The sequence below is a fragment of the Geotrypetes seraphini genome, chromosome 3 (genome assembly GCF_902459505.1).
Source record: "Geotrypetes seraphini chromosome 3, aGeoSer1.1, whole genome shotgun sequence".
Lineage (NCBI taxonomy): Eukaryota > Metazoa > Chordata > Amphibia > Gymnophiona > Dermophiidae > Geotrypetes > Geotrypetes seraphini.
Window position 1 is genome coordinate 179,866,742 of NC_047086.1, and position 19,957 is coordinate 179,886,698.

Here is a 19,957-nt window from a genome sequence, read left to right on the forward strand (position 1 = left end):
TACCTCGGAGTCTCATGTCAGTGCCGCCTCGTCGGCGTCTTTGAGACATTACTCTAAGCGTGCCTCCTCACGAAGGGAATACTCTACCTCAAGGTCGCCCCCAAAGGAGCGCAACGCTGCACCTAAGCCCCAACCACCTTTGGTCTCGGTGCCTATGTTCGAAGGCATGCTTAAGGCTATACTTACCACGCAGCATTCCTCGGTGGTGAGCCAACTGGTCCCGACTTCAACGCCTCTGACCTCGGTCTCGACTCTGTCTCGGTATGACCAGCCTGAGCGTCCCCTCGTATCTTGAGGCCATACCCGCAAGACTCGCCGGGTTCCCTCGAGTGACTCTTTCTCCCCCGAGTCATATGTGAATTTTCGGGGGTCCAAGCCTGGGGGCTGTTTTTCTCTCGCTGCTATGTCGCAGCTTGTCCCTCCTAAAAAGCCCCGGTCTTCTCCATCCCTTCGGGGCAGGTCTCTGACCGTGAAAACTTCCAGGCACCTGCTTGTCTTCGAGTTCCCCATCAAGGCGGCTGCCAGCCTCTAAGGGGTCTTCTTCGAAACCGGTGGAGGAATTTTCCTTTGCCCCGTCTTCTCCGAGGCTTCACCAGCTGCTTCCTCGGACCCCGGGGTCTTCTCCGGTCCATCTTGCTCAGGGTCGTTCCTCGACGCCCCCCAGATACTTCAGTCGAGCCTCTTCGGTCTCCCATTCATGGGAATCCGAGGCTCCGGCTTACTATTCGAGGGAAATTTCTCCCTCTTTCTCGGCTGCCCCCAGATCTCGGTCGGGGTCTCCTCAGGAGGGTATCTTCTTCTCGAAACTCCTCCTTTACTTGTTTTATCTCTGACTTGGGCAGGGCCTTGAACCTGTACCTCCAGTCTGAGTCCCATTATACCCAGGAGTTCGTGGCGGAAATGGGTGTTGATCATCAGCCCCGTGAGGCGATGCGCTTGCCTTTGCACCAGGTTCTCCGGCAAACATTTCTCCGGAACCTGGAGACCCCCTATGTGGTCACGGCCATTCCCTCCAAGTTGGAGTCCCGCTACTGGACAATCCCAGTTAAGGGGTTTGAGAGTTCTCAGCTTTCTCACCAGTCCTTGGTGGTTGAGTCTTTCTTAAAGAAGTCCAACCCCTCGAAGGTTTACTCTGCCGTCCCTCCGGGCAGGGAGGGCCGTACGATGGGCAAATTTGGTCGCCGTCTTTATCAGAATTCGATGATGATGAACCATGTCCTCAACTATAGCTTTATCTTCACGTCCTACCTCCGGTTATGTGTGGACGCCCTCCGCTCATTCCGGGAGGATGTACCGGATTCTCAGTGTCAGGAGTTTCGTTTCCTCAAGGAGACCCTCTCCCAGCTCCGCCTCTATATGTTTCAAGCGGCCTTTCTGGATGTTCTTGGCTAGAGATTCCTCCATGCAGAATTTGGCCTCCCTACCTGCTGTTTTGACGGCTTTTGACTTGGCCAGATAGACTTCCCTAGAGTCCTGTTTCCCTGATTGTTTCGTAAGAGATAAATGCTTTTTTCTTCTCCTTGATGAGGTCCGAAATCTCTGCAGAGAACCACAGTGGCTTATTGTTCCTTCGCCGTTTACTTACTGATTTAACATAGCCGTTTGTTGCTTCTTGTATGGTGGCTTTCAAAGTCTACCACATTTCTTCCACGTTATCGGTTTCTGCTTGGCTTTGTAGTGCCTGGTGAACGAAGTCTCCCATTTCTTTGATGACCTTGGTCAGTGTGGTAGATTTAGTGAAACCTTTCCTGAGATTGAACCATATCATGTTGTGGTCACTGGAGGCCAATGTGTTGCCCACCGAGACCTCTGTGACACTTTCTCCATTGGTAAGTATCAGGTCCAGTATTGCCTGATCCCTTGTTGGTTCCAACACCAGTTGCCTGAGTCTTGCTCCCTTCATAGAGTTTAATAGCCTCCTGCTGCTGCCAGAAGCAGAGGAAAGCGTGTCCCAATCCACATAAGGCAGGTTGAAGTCACCTAACAATACTGTGTCCCCACGCAAGGTGATATTCTCTATATCTCCGATTAATTCCATATCTAGGTCATCCTGTTGTCTTGGGGGTCTGTATATTACGCCAAGATACAGGCATTTGTCCTTCCCTCTGGCCAAATTTACCCAAAGGGATTCCCCAGTGTAGTGGACATCTGTGATTCTGGTGACCTTAATGTCATCTTTAGTATATAATGCTACACCTCCTCCCATTTTTCCCTCCCTGTCCCGGCGAAGCAAGTTGTAACCCGGTATGACCATGTCCCAGCCGTGGGAATCTGTGAGCCAGGTCTCAGATATCGCCACCACATCCAGGTCGGCATTCCTCATTTCTGTTTCTAATTCCAGGATCTTGTTTCCCAGACTGTGGGCGTTTACGTACATAGCCCTCCATGTTGTATGTTTGTTATGCCTCAGTAGGGATGTTCCCGCTTGAGCTACTTTGGACACCTTTAGCATTATTCGCATGTTTTGTACTTTCCCTAGACCCAGAGTTACAACGTGCACCTATCCCAGATTCCCCAGACCCAGAACTACAGTGTGTTCCTATCCCAGACTCAGAAATGTGTGTACCCTGTGGGGGTATTCCCGCTTGGGCTACTTGAACTCCTTTAGTACAATTTGCAATGTGTGTTCTCTCGCTGGACCCAGAATTACAATGTGTACTCCCCTTAGATCCAGAATTACAATGTGACCCAGAATTATAATGTGAGCCAACCCCAGACTTGAAAGTGTGTATACTCTCCCCTGACCCAGATCGGTGATTACTTACCTTAGTCTCAAAAAAGTATTGGCAGCTTAGCTCGCCAGGTAGGTTGTTTGTGCCCGTACCCTCCCCCACCTTACCTAGTTTAAAGCCCTGTGTAGTAGGCGGGCTAGACGGTGTCCAAGGACGTTCTTCCCTCTTCTGGTCAGGTGTAACCCGTCTGGTCCCTGTAGTCCTTGCAATGCCTCTCCATGGTGCAAGAACCCAAAGTTCATCTCCTTGCACCATCCCTGCAGCCAGTCGTTTGCCCTCTGGATGCGATCCTCCCTGGCACTGCCCTTGCCCTATACTGGGAGGATCGAGGAGAAGACCACCTGCGCATCCATCCTCCTCAGATTCTCACCCAGGGCTCTGAAGTCTTCAGGTATGCTCTCCGGGGTGCTCCTGGCGGTGTCGTTGGTTCTGACGTGGATGAGAATCATGGGGAAGTGGTCACAGGACTTGATGAGTCTGTCCAGGCAAGTGGTTACATCCCGGATCCTGGCCCCTGGCAAACAGCAGACCTCTCTTGATTGCAGGTCTGATCTACAAATTGGACCCTCGGTGCCCCTCAGCAGCGAATCCCCGATGACCACCACTCTGCGCTTCTTAGGGGTGGGCCGATCTGTTGACTCCGGAACTGGAACCATCTGCTGAACAACTTCCTGTTCCTCGTTGTCAGGACCTTCCTGTAGCAGCTGGTATCTGTTCCTCAGGGTGATTTGTGGTGTCGATGTAGAGCCGCCCTGTATGTGAGAGAAAGAGACAGAATAAGGTCTTCTGCGTTTTCCTGTGGAGGAGGTCACCAGCTGCCAGGAATCAGCGTCCCCAGCCACTTCCTGTATTCCGACGGTTGGTCTCAAGTTTGCAGGTTTGGATGCTTTGGGTATCTCTAGGATGGTCTTGTCAGGTTCCTGTTCGGTGATCTGAGACAGCTCCTGGATGACTCCGTTGATGAAGGTTTCGTCGTCTCGGATACATCTTAAGCACTGAACCTCCTCTCTTAGGCTCCTCAGCTCTAGCAAAAGGCTTTCATCTGGCTGATCCATTCCTTCCGTCTGTGTGGAGACTGTAGACATCTTTGAGGGGATGGCCTCGGTCTGTACAGAGACCTCTGCCCTCCGTCCTGGCTCCCTTCCATCTGTACGAAGACCGTAGCCATCCCCTGGGTACTTTCGGTGACTGGACTGCCTGTCTTGATAGAAGTCTTGCTGCTTCTAGTTCTACCTGCCATTTACAAAAGTTGGTTGGTTTGTTTTTTATATTTGTTAGGATAGGGGTTGTTAGTGTTGTCAGAAAGTGTTGAGGTTGGAGGGATAGAGGTAGCTAGTTAGTTCTTGGTCTGGGAGATAGAGTAGTTAGTTAATTGTCAGTTAAGGTTGCCTGCTTGTTAGTGTGCTAGTGAGGTCAGTCTGATTAAATGTTAGAGGATAGTGTGGTCTGCCTGTTAAAATGGTTTGGGGATAGAGTGATTGGTGTGGTCTGCCTGTTAAGAGTGAAAGGTTTAGTTGCTTGTTGGTTAGGTAGAAAGTTGAAAGACTTGGAAGAAAGTTGAAGAAAGACTGAAGTCAATTGGTTAATTAGCTAGTTGTAGAAGTTAAGAGACCGGCTAAAGTTGATAGCCCTTCCTTGATGCCCTTCGCAAAGGCACTCTCGCTAAGGCGAGCGCCTTTGCCGCTCGCCTTCGCCACGCGCCGAACGGCTGCGCGCCGTTGGCTCATCCCCTTTTATGGGGGGAGTTTGGCTGGTGACGTCGGGGGGTGGGCGGAGTTAGCTCTCGCCTCTTCCCCTGCTAGCACCGCCTTCTCTGCTCTTCTCTCCTCTTCTTCCTGCTAGCACACCCTCTGCTCCACTCACTGTTCTGCCATGTGCTCAGGACTAGGCACAGCTCCTACAGTCTCCCTTCGGCTGGCCTTGCCTGTTTTTCCTTCTCTGCTTATGCAGAGTCGAGGTTCTCTTCTTCATCCCAACCTTCAGTCTCTGCACTTGACGGCTTGGTTCCTCGAGACTTGATGTCCTCGTTCCAGTTCTCACAGGCTGTGCTGGACATCCTTGAGGCTTCTCGGAAGGAGTCCACTCGCCATTGTTACCATCAGAAGTGGGCCTGCTTTTCTTCCTGGTGCGCTTCTGGACAGCAGGAGCCGCTGTCCTGGACTATTTGTTACACTTCTCTGGCGCTGGACTCAAGTCCTCTTCGGTTCGAGTCCACCTTAGTGCCATTGCTGCTTTTCATCAGCCGATTGACGGGAAGCCTATCTCTTTTCATCCTGTGGTTTCCCGCTTCATGAAAGGCCTTTTCCACGTTCACCCACCTCTTAAACCTCCACCTGTGGTTTGGGATCTTAACGTGGTCCTTACTCACTTGATGAAACCCCCGTTCAAGCCGCTAGCGCAGGCTCACTTAAAGTTTCTTACTTGGAAGGTTGTGTTTGTTACTGCTCTCACTTCTGCCCGTTGGGTCAGTGAGCTTCAAGCCTTGGTTGCGCACCCACCTTTCACTGTCTTCCATCATGATAAGATGGTTCTCCATACCCATCCTAAGTTCTTGCCTAAGGTTGTTTCTGAGTTTCACATCAACCAATCCTTTGTTCTTCCTGTGTTTTTTCCGAAGCCCCATTCTCACCCTGGAGAAGTGGCTCTGCATTCTCTTGACTGTAAGCGTGCGCTAGCCTCATCGTTCTGCTCCCCAGCTGTTCCTCTCTTTCGATCCTAATCGCTTGGGTCGCTCTGTTTCTAAGCAGACCATTTCTAACTGGTTTTCCGCTTGTATCTCTTTCTGTTACGCTCAGGCTGGTCTCTCCCTGCCGGGTTGAGTTACGGGCCACAAGGTCAGAGTGATGGCGGCGTCTGTTGCTTTCCTCCGCTCTACTCCACTTGAGGAAATCTGTAAAGCTGCCACTTGGTCCTCGGTTCATATATTTACCTCGCACTACTGTCTGGATACTTTCTCCAGGCGTGACGGCCATTTTGGCCAGTCCGTTTTGCAAAATCTGTTCTCCTAAATTGCCAACTCTCCCTCCATCCCATTCTGGTTAGCTTGGAGGTCTCCCACATGTAGAGAATATGCTGTCTGCTTGTCCTGGGATAAAGCACAGTTACTTACCGTAACAGGTGTTATCCAGAGACAGCAGGCAGATATTCTGGCAACCCACCAACCTCCCCGTGGTTGGGTTCTTTGCTAGCTATCTGAACTGAGGCCACGCTGAGGAGAGGCATGCTCTAGGTCGGGCGGGAGGGGCACGCGCGCATGCGCGGGCCAATCGCAAGCTTGAAGGTCTTCAAGCAAGTCTGCTTGCGAAAACATCCGTTAGGGGGCTCCGACGGTGATGTCACCGACATGTAGAGAATATCTGCCTGCTGTCCCTGGATAACACCTGTTACGGTAAGTAACTATGCTTTATTTCCAATTGCATTCCTTCCAATAAAACAAACATCATGCTGTAACTGGCTACATCAAAAAACGCAGCCTTTTATTTTAATAACAATTTCAGGGCTTAAGACGCCATCACAGTTCTCCTGCCACCTTTCTCCCTGCTGCTTGACATCCTGCAAACAGGTTACACCGTCTCTGAGAGAGGGGCTGCTGTGGTTCTTGCTGGGTGCACTGTCTCATGTTTTGTTGGTGTGCTTGGGCGGGGAGAAGTGAAGTTTGTAGAGGACGCTGTCCCCGCTCCGGACGGACGTTTTCGTAGCGAGGAGAACATGCAGCGGCCTGCGCTAAGAGAGAGACACAGGGCCGGGCTGCCGGAAACATGGCAGAGAGACAAGAAGGAGTGTGGAAAGCACGCTTCTGCCAGCCGATACACCACTTTAAGGTGCATTTTAAAAGGTATTACGGATGGGGGGGACTTATTCTAAAAGGTACGGTGTGCGGGACATTTAAAATAGTATGGCGGGCGAGGGTTCATTTTAAAAAGGCACGGGGGATGGGGTGGTAAAAATTGTATCTTCGCTGCTTAAGACGCACCGCCATTTCCACCCACTTTTGGGAGCGAAAAATACGATAATGCAATGTTTTGTTTTATCTCTTTTTTGTGGGCTTCCTAAAAAAAGTGTTGATGGTGCTGCAAGTAGCACAGAATTTAACTGCAAGAGTGATTGGAGATATTCCTCAGTATGAACATGTTACTCCTTTATTGGTTAAGTTACATTGGCTTTCAATTAGAGAATGATACGGGGACAAATTTGCCCCGCAGGAACTCAATTTCCCCATCCCCGCAAGTTTTGTTACTGTCCCTGCACCATTCCTGTAAGCTCTGCCTTAACTGCATAAGCCTCAAACACTTATAATTTTAAAGTGTTTGAGGCCTGTGCAGATGAGAATGGCACTTGCAAGGACAGGAAAAGAACTCGGGATGGGATGGGAAAATGAGTTCCCGCTGGGATGGGGAAAAATTTGTTCCTATGTCATTCGATTTCATGGAGAGTCCAGTTCAAGATCTTGGTGTTGGTGTTTAAGAGCCTTCAGCATGTACTACCAAAGGCAATGCTAGATTTTATTACTCCGTATGAGCCTTTTTGGTCATTACAGTCAGAATCATGGCAGTTGCTGGAGGTACAACCTCGACAGTCTATTACCAAAGCAACTATTCTAGGGTTCTAGGGGTTTTAGTGTGGTAGGGCCACAAATGTGAAATTCCTTGCCTGATATTATTCATCAGATACCAGTATATTTAACTTTTCATAAGACTTTAAAAGCGCATCTTTTTCAGAAGGCTTTTAGTACTACCTAAGAAGGGATGAGGGTTGATAATTTGTGCATTATGGTTTGTTTTAATTTGCCAAAATTATTTTGTCACTGTTTTACTCTAATTTTTACTGCCTGGTTCTGATACATATCTGTTGATTGTTTATTAATTTATTTGTGTGTATATTGTAACCCATATAGATTGGTGTGATATGCGGGATAAAAGTTTTTTAAATAAATAAAAATACATTGAAACCCTCAGCTCGATGTGTGATGGCGGTTAAGAAAGCAAATAATTCCTAACATTCTATCAGGAAAGGAATGGAAAATGTTATAATGCCCTTGTATTGTTGTATGGTACAACCGCAGTTTCAATACTGTGTGCAGTTCTGGTTGTCATATCTCAAGAAAGATATAGCGGAATTAGAAAAGGTACAAAGAAGGGCAATGGAAATGATAAAAGGTTTGGGGTGACTTCCTTATGAGGAAAGGCTAAAGTGGCTAGGGCTCTTCAACTTGGAGAAGAGATAGCCCAGGAGTGATATGATTTATGTCTATAAAATACTAAGTGGTGTGGAAAGAGATGTGAATCACTTGTTCACTCTTTACAAAAATACTAGGACTGGGGGGCATGAGATGAAGCTACTAAGTAGTAGATTTAAAACAAACTGTAGAAAATATTTTTTCACACAACATGTAAATAAACTCTGGAATTTGTTGCTGGGGAATGTGGTGAAATCAGTTAGCCTAGCGGGGTTTAGAAAAGGTTTAGATAATTTCCTAAAAAAGAAGTCCATAGGCCATTATTGAGATGGCTTGAGAGAATCCACTGCTTATTCCTAGGATAAGCAGCATAAAATCTGTTTACTTTTTGGGATCTAGCTAGGTACTTGGGACCTGGGTTGGCACTATTGGAAACAGGATACTGGGCTTGATGGACCTTTGGTCTGTCCCAGTATGGTAATTCTTATGCTTGCAGGACCTGAGGTTTTTAGTTTTCTCCGGATCTGAGAAGCTGTGTTTGAGTCTTTCTAAGCACGTCACAGTTGTCTACTTTTTTGTGCCGCCCCACTCTTTTTTTCTTCATGTTTTTTTAATTACAATAATTTAATTTTTATCATTTCTTTCCCTTTTCCCAACTTCGGGTTTTTCAGGCATTGTGGCTCTTTTCAGCCTGTTTCCATACCAGGAGAGTCAACTCTTTTTCAGTATACCATCTACCTGACATCCCTGGGCCTTCGAGCCCTTTGATTTTGCATCAGTGATGTTTCCATCAATGTCCAAGGTTCCTAGCGGCTTCAAGCAGTGCACTAGATATCAACGACAGACCACTTCAGGTTCAGACCTGCATAATTGATGTGTTCAGTGACTGGGTCTTGCACATCGAGACATTTCATGCATGCTCTGTTCTCGCATGCAGAAGCCAGGAAGCTGCAATTTGAGAAACCTTGTAGGTGAACATCAAGTATGGCTGGAGACTCCGACACCAATGCACAGCCATTTATTGTTTCAGTAATCATCGGTGCCACCTTCATCAGGAAAGTCTCTTAAGCACACCAAGAAGTACAAATATGTCACCCCCTTGAAGCATGCATCAGCATCATCTCCATCACTTTGACACCCAGTGCAGCCAGCGCTGTCAATATTGGTACCAGTACCATCACTGCAAGAACAGTTTTGTGCGCTATTACAGCAAGAGCTGGCTGGGATACTACAGTCACATCTTGTGCAAACTTTTGCATCAACTCTTCCAGCCTCAGCCCAGTCCAAGCATCACCCATGCAGTGCATTGAGGCATCGCTCTCAGACTCCTCGACATTGAGGATCTGCATCGAGAAATGCTCTTTCTTCTAGGGAATGGAGCACACTCTCAATGCTCTCCTTGACACTCTCCAGCTTTTCACTTCCAGAAGAGCTGAAATTGAGGAATATCACTCAGATCTGTCACTATACTCTTCAAATGACTATCCAGACTTCTCTGCTGATGAGTCTTGTGGGACATCATTGTATCCTTCCCCGTTTCCTCCTCAATGGAGATCCCCCATCTGAAAGTCTATCATTTACTAACTTTATCAGACAAATGGGGGAAGCATTCCCTATAAACATGGATTCAGAAGCAGATCCTCAGGCAGAACTCATGGAGGCTTGATTACAAAAAGTGGTCTAAAGACTATCAAAGTGCCACTTCATAATCTCATGAAGGAAGCCTTATGTAAGAACTGGGAAACACCACTTTCTATCCCTGTAGCTCCATGTAAATTGGATACACTTTATAGAATCCAGTCTTGTTCTGGTTTTGACAGACCACAGCTACAGCACCAATCTTTGGTGGTAAAGTCTACTTTAAAAAAAGCAAATAGTTCTCGTACTTATACCAGTACTCCACCAGGTAGAGAGGGCAGAACCATGCTCACTAACAGCTTTTATATAACATTTTATATGAAGTCTTTCATTCAACAGTTCTCATCTTTTGAACAGTACATTCTCTCAGAACTCCTTCAGTCCTTCCAACATCTAACAAATGATCTCCTGGAGACTAGAAAATACATGGTACAGTCAACATTTGATGCTTTTGACATCACATCCTGCACTTCTGTAGTATTTATTGCAATGCACAGACAGGCTTTGTTTCAAATTTAGATGCCAATGTCCAGAACCATCTCTATAATATCCCATTTATAGGAGATGATCTATCTGGAGATCACATTGAGGAGGCTCAAACCTCAAAGGGCTCTTTCCCAACTAATACAGGTGACCTCAGGACTTTCAGCCAATCTTACCAGGAGTCTTATCTTCTAATCACCACAGCACCAGAATCTATTTGCATTTGATGCTTCAATGCTCAGCTGGGGAGCTCACCTCAAAGGCCTGCACTTCCCATGAGAAAACTCCATATCAATCTCCTAGAGCTCCGAGCAATCCACAAAATACTTTCCAAGATCACAATTAGAAACTAGTAGTCCTTACTTGCAGACAGTCAAGTCATCATCTTCTATTTGAACAAACAAGGAGGCACAGGGTCTTGCCCACTCTGCCAAGAATTGATTCAAATCTGGACTTGGGCAATTCCTCACAACATATTCCTCAATTCAGTATATCTGGCAGGAAAACAAAACTTCTTGCAAGGTCCCACATGCAAGGCTCATGAAGAAACTACTATGCCATGGAATAGGGGGAGAAGTGCACAGATGGATCGGAAAATGGCTAGAAAACAGAAGGCAGAGGGTTTGCATAAATGGGAAATACTCGGACTGGGAGAAAGTGACTAGCGGCGTGCCCCAGGGCTCGATTCTTGGACCTATATTGTTCAATATTTTTATAAACGACCTGGAGGAGGAAACATCATCCAATATAATTAAGTTTGCTGATGATACAAAACTATGTCGGGCGGTTGGCACTCAAAGGGACTGTGAGGACCTTCAAAAGGATCTGAACCAGCTGGAAACTTGGGTGAACAAATGGTAGATGAACTTTAACATAAACAAATGCAAGGTAATGCACCTAGGAAAGAAAAATAAAGAACATGAGTATATGATGATGGGGGTGAAGTTAGCAAAATGCACACAAGAAAGGGATTTGGGGGTACTGATTGACAGTACCCTTAAGCCATCGGTACAATGTGCGGCGGCGGCAAAGAAAGCTAACAGGATGTTGGGCATAATTAAGAAGGGGATTACGAGTAGATCGGAAGAGGTCATAATGCCACTTTACAGAACAATGGTCAGACCGCATTTAGAATACTGTGTTCAACACTGGTCTCCATACCTTAAGAAAGATATAAGTCTGCTGGAGAGAGTGCAGAGGCGAGCCACGAAACTAGTCAAAGGGATGGAGCATTTGGATTACAAAGATCGACTCAGGAAACTGGGACTTTTACCCTCGAGAAGAGAAGACTGAGGGGGGATATGATAGAGACTTTTAAAATATTAAAAGGATTTGATAAAATGGACCAAGAAACAGCATTACTAACATTTTCAAATGTGACACGGACTAGAGGTCATAGCCTGAAACTGAGTGGCAGTAGGTTCAGGACAAATGTCGGGAAGTTCTGTTTTGCGCAACGCGTGGTGGGTGCTTGGAATGCACTCCCCGGGGAGGTTGTGGAGGAGACTACTGTACTGGGATTCAAGCGCAAGTTGGATGCACACCTACTTGCATATCATATTGAGGGATACGGTAATTATGGGTCTCCAAAAAGGAGTATTTAAATGGGCCGCCGCGGGTGCGGATCGCTGGACTAGATGGACATCGGTCTGATCCGGCGAAGGCGTTTCTTATGTTCTTAGCAGACAAGCTGAGCAGACTCAGCTTCACAAGTGATTGCTCAACACAGCCATCTTGTGACAGATATTCAGGGATTGGGGGACTCCCAAAGTAGACATCTTTGCTTTCCCTCCATAACCACAAACTGTCACTCTTCTGTTCCAGACTCTACACTCCCAACTATCTGGAGTCAGATGCCTTCCTCCTCAACTGGCGGAGCAAGTTTCTATATGTTTTCCCTCCAATTCCTCTAGTCAGAAGAAGTCTACTCAAACTTCGCTAGGAATGAGCCACCATGATTCCCATAGCACCTCTATGGACACATCAACCATGGTTTCCTCTTCTCCTTCAACTCAGTGTATGGGAAACCATCACACATCAAGTTTTTCCAACATTGCTGACAGAGAACGAAGGGTTTCTCCTTCATTTCAATCTACGTTCATTAGCACTCAAAGCATGGTATCTCTTTTCCAGCGAGTAGATGCTTTTGTAATATCTGTACCTGTGTCAGCCATCGTTAACTTCTAGAAAACCATCCACGCAGTGCTTCTATCATTTCAAGTAGACTTGCTTCACACTCTGGTGTAATCTCCACTCACTAGATCCGATCACTTGTCCTCTTCCTTTAGTCCTTGACTATCTCCATTACCTTTCCAATTCTGGTCTTAAGACTACTTCAATCAGAGTTCATCTCAGTGTAATTAGTGCTTTTCATTCACCATTGGACATGTACATCCTTTGGTTTCCAGATTCATGAAAGGCCTTTATCTTACCAAGCTTCCTACCGTTGCTTGGGACCTATCTTACCAAGCCTCCTACAGTTGCTTGGGATCTTAATTTATTGCTTTCCACTCTGATGAAAGTTCCCTTACTCTCAACTTCATCTCTCAAGTATCTCACTTGGAAAGTGGTTTTCTTCATAGCTCTTAAGTCTACACGCTGCATCAGTGAACTTCAAGTACTTGTGTCAGATCTACCCTATACAACATTGTACCATGACAGGGTGGTTCTTCACTCACATCCCAAGTTCCTCCTGAAGGTTATCTCGGAGTTTCATCTGAACCTTTCCATAGTTCTACCTTTCTTCTTTCCAAAAGCACATTCTCACCTTAGTGAAACAGCACTCCTTACATTGGACTGTAAAAATGCTCTTGCTTGGACCAAACCTCACAGAACTACCACTCAGCATTTCCTACCATTTGAACCTACTAGATTTGGAGCTCCTGTCACCCAGAGAACCATCTCCACATAGCTGGTGGATTTTTATCTCCTTTGCCTATGCTCAGGCTGGGCTGACGATTGAGGGTCGTGTCACTGCAATGGTGACCTCTGTATCCCATCTACATTCCACTCCTATTGAGGGCATCTGTAAAGCAGCCACCTGGTCTTCAATACATACCTTCACATCCCATTACTGTTTGGAGAATCATTCTAGGCAGGATAGTCATTTGGCCAAGCAGTTCTACAAAATTTATTCTCTACTTAAATGCCAACTTCCCTCCAACCTTTTTGGTTTCACCAGGTTTACAGAGGCATGATCCTGGTAGCTTGGGAGTCTCACAGGTGAGAATATAATGCCTGTTGTCTTTGGAGAAAGCAAAGTTACTCACCTGTAGCAGGTGTTCTCTGAAAACTGCAGATATGTTCTCACAATCCTCCTACTTCCCCTAGTTGACTTCTTAGCTGTGTTACTGAACTGAAGGTCCAGTGAGACAACTTCAGGCAGGAATGCACCAGAACGCATGTGGTACAGACAGTCTTAAACTTTTACATTGAGAGTACACTTTTTGACTGTCTGTGCTGGGTTCCATGGATGACATCATCCATATGTGAGAACATAATGCCTGTTGTCCTTGGAGAACACCTGCTACACTTTGCTTTTTCAGTAGAATGAGACATTTAAGGATAGATGGTCATACTATAATGCTGGAGAGGAGGAGAGAGAGAATTAAAGGGTCATGAACAGACTTCTAGCAGTGATGGTATTAGCTAAAAATCAATGACAAGCATATTTGGGACAGGTAGGGCAAGTGAAGGAGGAGACTAGAGATCAGATAAGCTTTCTGTTAGCCCAGTAGGCAAGTACAGAGAGTCCTAGGGTTAAGAATAAGTTTTGTTTTTAATGTTGTTCTTAAGTCAGATTTGTATGTAACTCAGAACTTGTAGATTTTTAGATTCTTGCTGCTTACCTCTGCTCCCAGCTGACAAAAAGGCCAACTGTCCCTATCAGTGTTCTCTCTAAGGTACAGCATGCACAACCACACACTGTTCTTAATGTGGCCATGTATCATTCCTAAATCTGCTGCAGAAGAAGTGTAGGGCTCTATGCCACTGGAAATACTAGTCCGTGAAATCAAATGAACTGCAACTGCGTTCTTAAGTACAAGTTGTACTTAGGTTGGGCTCCTGTAACTTGGGGACTGCCTGTAGTACATCTGATCCTTATTTTCCATCAATATGCTATTTATCAATATTTTGAAAGTTATAATATATACAAACTGTATTTAAATTAAGATGTCTGACAGGAATTACATCTTGTCCTTGGGAGAAGAGATAAGAATCATGACAATTTTACTCTTCTGTTTATCTGACTACTATTTTTAACTGAGTGGTGTGTAGTGCAGGTTTGTTGTTTTTTGTTGCTGAGACTGCAGCACTAGGTTGGCAGTGTTGGGAGTATTGATTTCATGTATTTTCTTGTATTTTCATGTATTTTCTTGTTACACTTGGTGTTGTGGGGGTGATGAGAATATAATTATGCTAGACAAAAGTACATAATATATTGGAGAATATTAATATGATTTACATCATTGTGCTTTATTGCAAAATAATAGTAATTTTACTTTCCATATTTTGCACTTAATGTTTTTTAATGTGTATTTTTCAGTTGCCCAGAATGCCTCAAGAAGTTCTGGAATTTTGGGAATGCTGCCACTACCAGGAGGTCCATCTATCCACCATTTAAATATCTCTGCTCGATTGCCTGGAATGCCTTTCTTAGATATCCGTCCTGGAATAATACCACAAACACCTGCATCAAGATTTAATATAATGCAGCCTGGAATACCACCTCCTCAAAATATTCCACCTCCACCAATAATTGATCATTCGTTACATGCATTGACTCAGAGCACTTTCCCACCAGTTGATATTTTTAACCAAAAAGAGAGAGATTTTGGAACACCAGTAAAACAAAATGATAATTTTTCTAATCAAGACAAAAAAATATCACTTAACAGTGATGTTCAGCAGGAAAGAGACCAGGATTATCGTTTTCCTCCTGTAGAAAGTCAAGAGAACCTTAGAAAACCACCATCAATAGAAGGTGTGCACAAAAGTGGAAGAGAGAATTTGGGAAAATCAAAAGCAGAAATCAAAAATGGTCAGGGGCAGCCAGCAACAAATGTAAAAGACTGTATACGAAGATCAATAGCAGAAGGCCTAAATTTGGAAAGAAGAACATCAGAAGCCCGTGCAGATCTAGGAAGATCGGCTGTAGAAACTCATGATGATTCAGGAAGGCCAACTGCTGATGCCCATGATGATTCAAAAAGAACAACTGCTGGTGCCCATAATGATCCAGGAAGGCCAACTGCTGATGCCCATGATCCAGGAAGGCCAAGTGCAGATGCCCATGATGATCCAGGAAGGCCAGGCGCAGACATGCATGATAGTTTAAGATTGTCGGCAGCAGATTCCCTTGATAATGTAAGGAGACCAGCAGCAGGCATTCTTGATGGTCTTTGTCTAGGCAGGCCAGAGATAGAATCTCAAGATGGTCTAAGACGACCAGACATGGAATCCCAAGTGGCAGATGTTCGACATGGTCTCCTCAGGCCTCCAATAGATATGAGACTTGGTCTTCTCAGGCCACCACCAATGGATATTAGACTTGGCCTTCTCAGGCCACCACCAATGGATATTAGACTTGGTCTTCTCAGGCCACCTCCAGCAGATATTAGAGTTGGACTTCTCAGGCCACCACCAATGGATATTAAAGATGGTCTTCTAAGGCCACCATTTGACACAAGAGAACCCTTTGGCAGACCACCATTTGATGCAAGGGAGCCATTTAGCAGACCACCATTTGACGCAAGGGAGCCTTTTGATAGACCACCATTTGATGCAAGGGAGCCTTTTGACAGACCACCGTTTGACTCACGGGAGCCCTTTGACAGGCCACCCTTTGACGCACGGGAGCCCTTTGACAGGCCACCCTTTGACGCACGGGAGCCCTTTGACAGGCCACCCTATGACGCACGGGAGCCCTTTGACAGGCCCCCATTTGACGCACGGGAGCCCTTTGACAGACCCCCATTTGACGCACGAGAGCCCTTTGACAGGCCCCCATTTGATGCACGAGAGCCCTTTGACAGGCCCCCATTTGACGCACTGGAGCCTTTTGACAGGCCACCGTTTGACGGAAGGGAGCCCTTTGACAGGCCACCATTTGACATAAGGGAGCCCTTTGACAGGCCACCATTTGAGGCAAGGGAACATTTTGGAAGACCACCATTTGACGCAAGAGAACATTTTGGAAGACCACCATTTGATATTAGAGAACATTTTGGAAGACCACCACTTGAAGGAAGGGAACATTTTGGAAGGCCGCCTTTAGATATCCATGGTCGAAGAGACCATTTTGCTTTCAATTCAGACAAACACTGGGGTCACAAAGGAGATTATGATGAAAGACAGTATCATACATCACCTCACTTTGGAAGCCCTAAGGGTTTTCATGAAGACAGGGACCGAGTTCGACATGGAAACTTCAGATTTGATGCTAGAAGTAGCTCCAATTGGAATAGAGGATTTGAACAAGAGTGTAACACAGATTTTGATGACCACAAAAGATCCTGGGAAAGGCAGAGGGATGATAGGGATGACAGAGATTTTTACTTTGACAGAGATACTAATGACAACAAATTTGGAAAAGACAGAGAACAGAGCAACTGGTCTCCTTCACATTCAGAGGTTTTTGAATATTTTGCAGAAAGCAGTTCAACACAAAAAACTAAAGTGCCCCAGATAAATGGTGAAAATGCAGAGACACAAAGCCAGCCACCAGCAGTGCAAAAAAAGAATGATCCTGAACTTTCTGAAAAACTGACATCATCAGACGAGATAAGCCAAGAGAAGAATGACACAGATGCTGATATAGAAAATCAACCAGAGGTAGAAAGCACAGAAACTGAGGGGACATAATCATCATTCAGTAGGTAAAAGATACCTTTTGTAAAGTTGTCATCTCTCTGTAATAGATAAATGGCTGACTGGACCTTAGTAGTTAGTTTTTGTCAGCCAGAATTAAATTAATCTGTTTATGTTCATCTTTCACTTAAATAAGTGTACAAACTGTCTTGTATAGACTGTTCTTAATTTGAACATGATAGGTAGAAATTTTTATTTCTATGAAAAATCAGATATATTCCCCCAAGTTGCTTTTAACGTCAAAAAGATCAGTAACAGCTTGTCAAACAGAGACTTCCTATGGAAGAAAATGATTTTTTTAATGCTACCAGTGAGTTGAATATGGAAGTTATACTTGAAAACAACAGGTGTTGGCTCGTCTTGTTCATGCTTTTAGGCTGCTACAGAATTTTAAAATAGACAAAGCTGTGATATTTCATGTTCTAGCTATTTGGCAAAAAATTGCTCTGGAAAATTGAGGAGCACAATACAGAGATTGGAAAAAGTCCAATTATGTAAAATCTTCATTATGGTCTCTGTTATCTCCAAAGTAAGTGTCTGTGATTTGTTCCTCGTACTGCGGTGAGTGCAAAACAAATGAGAAAAAAAGAAATGAAAAAGTATGTTTCAGTGTTGGGTGCATACTGTTTTTAGATGCTAATAAAACATACTTGTTTGATAACAGTGTTCCAGGTATTGTATTTTTTTAAACTATAAACTGGTTTAATTATACAGTAGTTCATGTTAATGTAACTTTTGCAAAATATCACTTTTGCAAGACTACCGCAACAACCCCATGTATTAGATTGTAAATTATACTGAAAATATTATGCAGTCAAATTAACATGTATATATGTATGTAAATATTTATATAGAAAACTGTAAAGTTATGTTTGAATGTGTGTATGTTCACACATTCACAGCAAAAAACATTAATTTGAATTATACAAATGAAAATGATAAAATTACTAAAATGTCATTCACCTTCTTTAAGTAGCAGAAAAACAGAGAGATAATAAATTAAATTAAAATGGTTACTAATGTATGGTTTGTCTTTGCTGCTTTAAGAAGATGAAGCACTGTAGGAAAGTTTAGTAGATTTTAATTTTACTATTTACATGGATGAGCATGGAGTCAGACAGTTTGCATTGACTTTTGTAATATGTTTGTTGTCGTGGGTAGGCACTGGCAGTTTTGAAGTATTTTGTTGGTGTTTTGCTCGCGCTGAATGTTTGGCGTGCACATTTTTTACATGAAAAGTTTTAATACTGTTGCTGGGGAAAACTACTTCTTTGTTCCTGGATTGTAGGCTGTGAGTTTGGAGATAATTTTACTGGGTGAAGTCAACTTCTCAAGGCAAGACATTAAGAAGGTTTGTTATCAATGTGAGTTACCGTTAAGATGTATTATTTTATTTTACTTCTAACTCATACTATTTTAGCACAGGTCCCTTTTTTATGCAGTGAGACCTAGTTACTAATGAATGGGATTAACAGGAAAATAACATGTCTTAAATGGTAGCCCTCATTGATAATTTCACACCTTACCATATTGATTGCATTTATTTTATCTCTTGTTTTCTTATGAGGAAGGTATGGCAGTAATATATAGGGCTTCTTTTACTATGGTGCGCTAGCGGTTTTAGTGCGCGCTACATGCTTACGCCTCCATAGAGCTTGCGTTAGTTTTTTTCATTTAGCGCGTGGTTTGCACGCTCTAATCTTTAGCGCATGCTATAAATGCTAGCGCACCTTAGTAAAAGGAGCCCATAGTCTCGTCATATAAAATATGACTCGTCTCTGCTATAAAATATGGAAATTTAAATTTTTATCTTAACACACCAAAAAAAGAAGCAAAAAGGGAAAAAAAATTTTGAAATATTAAATGTTAACTAATAAAAACATCTTAGCTCTTTTATTAGAAGAATCAAAGTGTAATTGTTGCTTTTGAGACAAAGTAAAAACTAGGGGGTCCTTTTACTAAGGTGTTCTAAATGCTAACGCGTGCTAATGTGTCCATTATATCCTATGGACGCGTTTGCACGCGTTAGCATTTAGTGCACACACTTAATCAGCTACCGCACCTTAGTAAAAGGACTACTAGATTTTCTCCAACATTTCCAAAATACACAAACAGGTTTTGTTGTGCTTTATCATTGAAAAACTGAACCCATCAGTATTGTATTTCTTTAAGAAAATGTGTGAGCTCATTACTGAGACCAAGTTTAATATATTTCTTGCAAGTTGTTTCATTTTTAAATTAATTTCCAAACTATTATATTTTTTTCTTACGGTAGTTTAAACTGCTAAAAAATGCTCCATCTTCAGGTAGATTCGACTTAGCAAAGAGATAGAATTAAAAGTACATAGCAAAAACCTAAATTAAAGAGAAATTAAGGAAGTTGGGTAACCTGAATTCTTAGTTGTTGTTTTTTAATGTAATGTTTCACATTTTAGTTTTTAAATGTAAAATGAAGATTGGTTCATTTAGCGTGGATGAAATTTTTCCTAACTATGGGGTCCTTATACTAAGACACGCTGGTGCGTCTTAGCGCGCGCTAAATGCTAACGCGTGGCAACATGTCCATAAGATATAATAGATGCGTTAGTATTTAGCATGTGCTAAGACACACTAGCGTGCCTTAGTAAAAGGACCCTTATGTGAACTCATACGCACCTGATACGTTGGATTCCTCAACAACTAATCAGATCACTCATTTTCTGATGCCTATTTTGAAGGGGGAGAAAGTTTAAAATAGTTATAATTTTAACAGTTATTTCAAGATAGTGTTGCTTTGATCAGATTCAGAACAGGATATACGTGTTGTGTATTGACTTTTATAATTTCATTTTCCAAAAATACTAGTAGATATCTTAGTTATTCTTGTATAATTGAAGTTTCAGAAATAATCAACAAATTATATTAAAACAACAGTACCTGTCAGAGCATTGCTATCATAACATCTTGTTTAGTAGTAATGGTGCTATTAACATTTTTTAAATCCTGACTTGTATAGGTTTTTACAGGTTGATAATCTAACAGGGAAGCCAGATTTAACCAAATTTCCTGTCTGTAAATT

The 19,957-nt window shown here is 43.8% G+C and overlaps 1 protein-coding gene across 10 annotated transcripts in view; it reads left to right on the forward strand.

Moving 5' to 3' along the window:
• The window catches only part of SCAF8 (SR-related CTD associated factor 8), a 784,204-nt gene that overhangs the window by 592,381 nt on the left and 171,866 nt on the right, over positions 1-19,957 (forward strand). For 8 of the 10 annotated variants that reach the window (XM_033937892.1, XM_033937891.1, XM_033937896.1 and 5 more), the window contains one exon: positions 14,576-17,560. In XM_033937892.1, coding sequence (XP_033793783.1) covers positions 14,576-16,893 — 2,318 coding nt within the window. In that variant the 3' untranslated portion in view covers positions 16,894-17,560. Of the gene's footprint in view, positions 1-14,575; positions 17,561-19,957 lie in introns of those variants that run through there. The other 2 variants (XR_004538795.1, XR_004538796.1) reach the window with 1 other exon arrangement.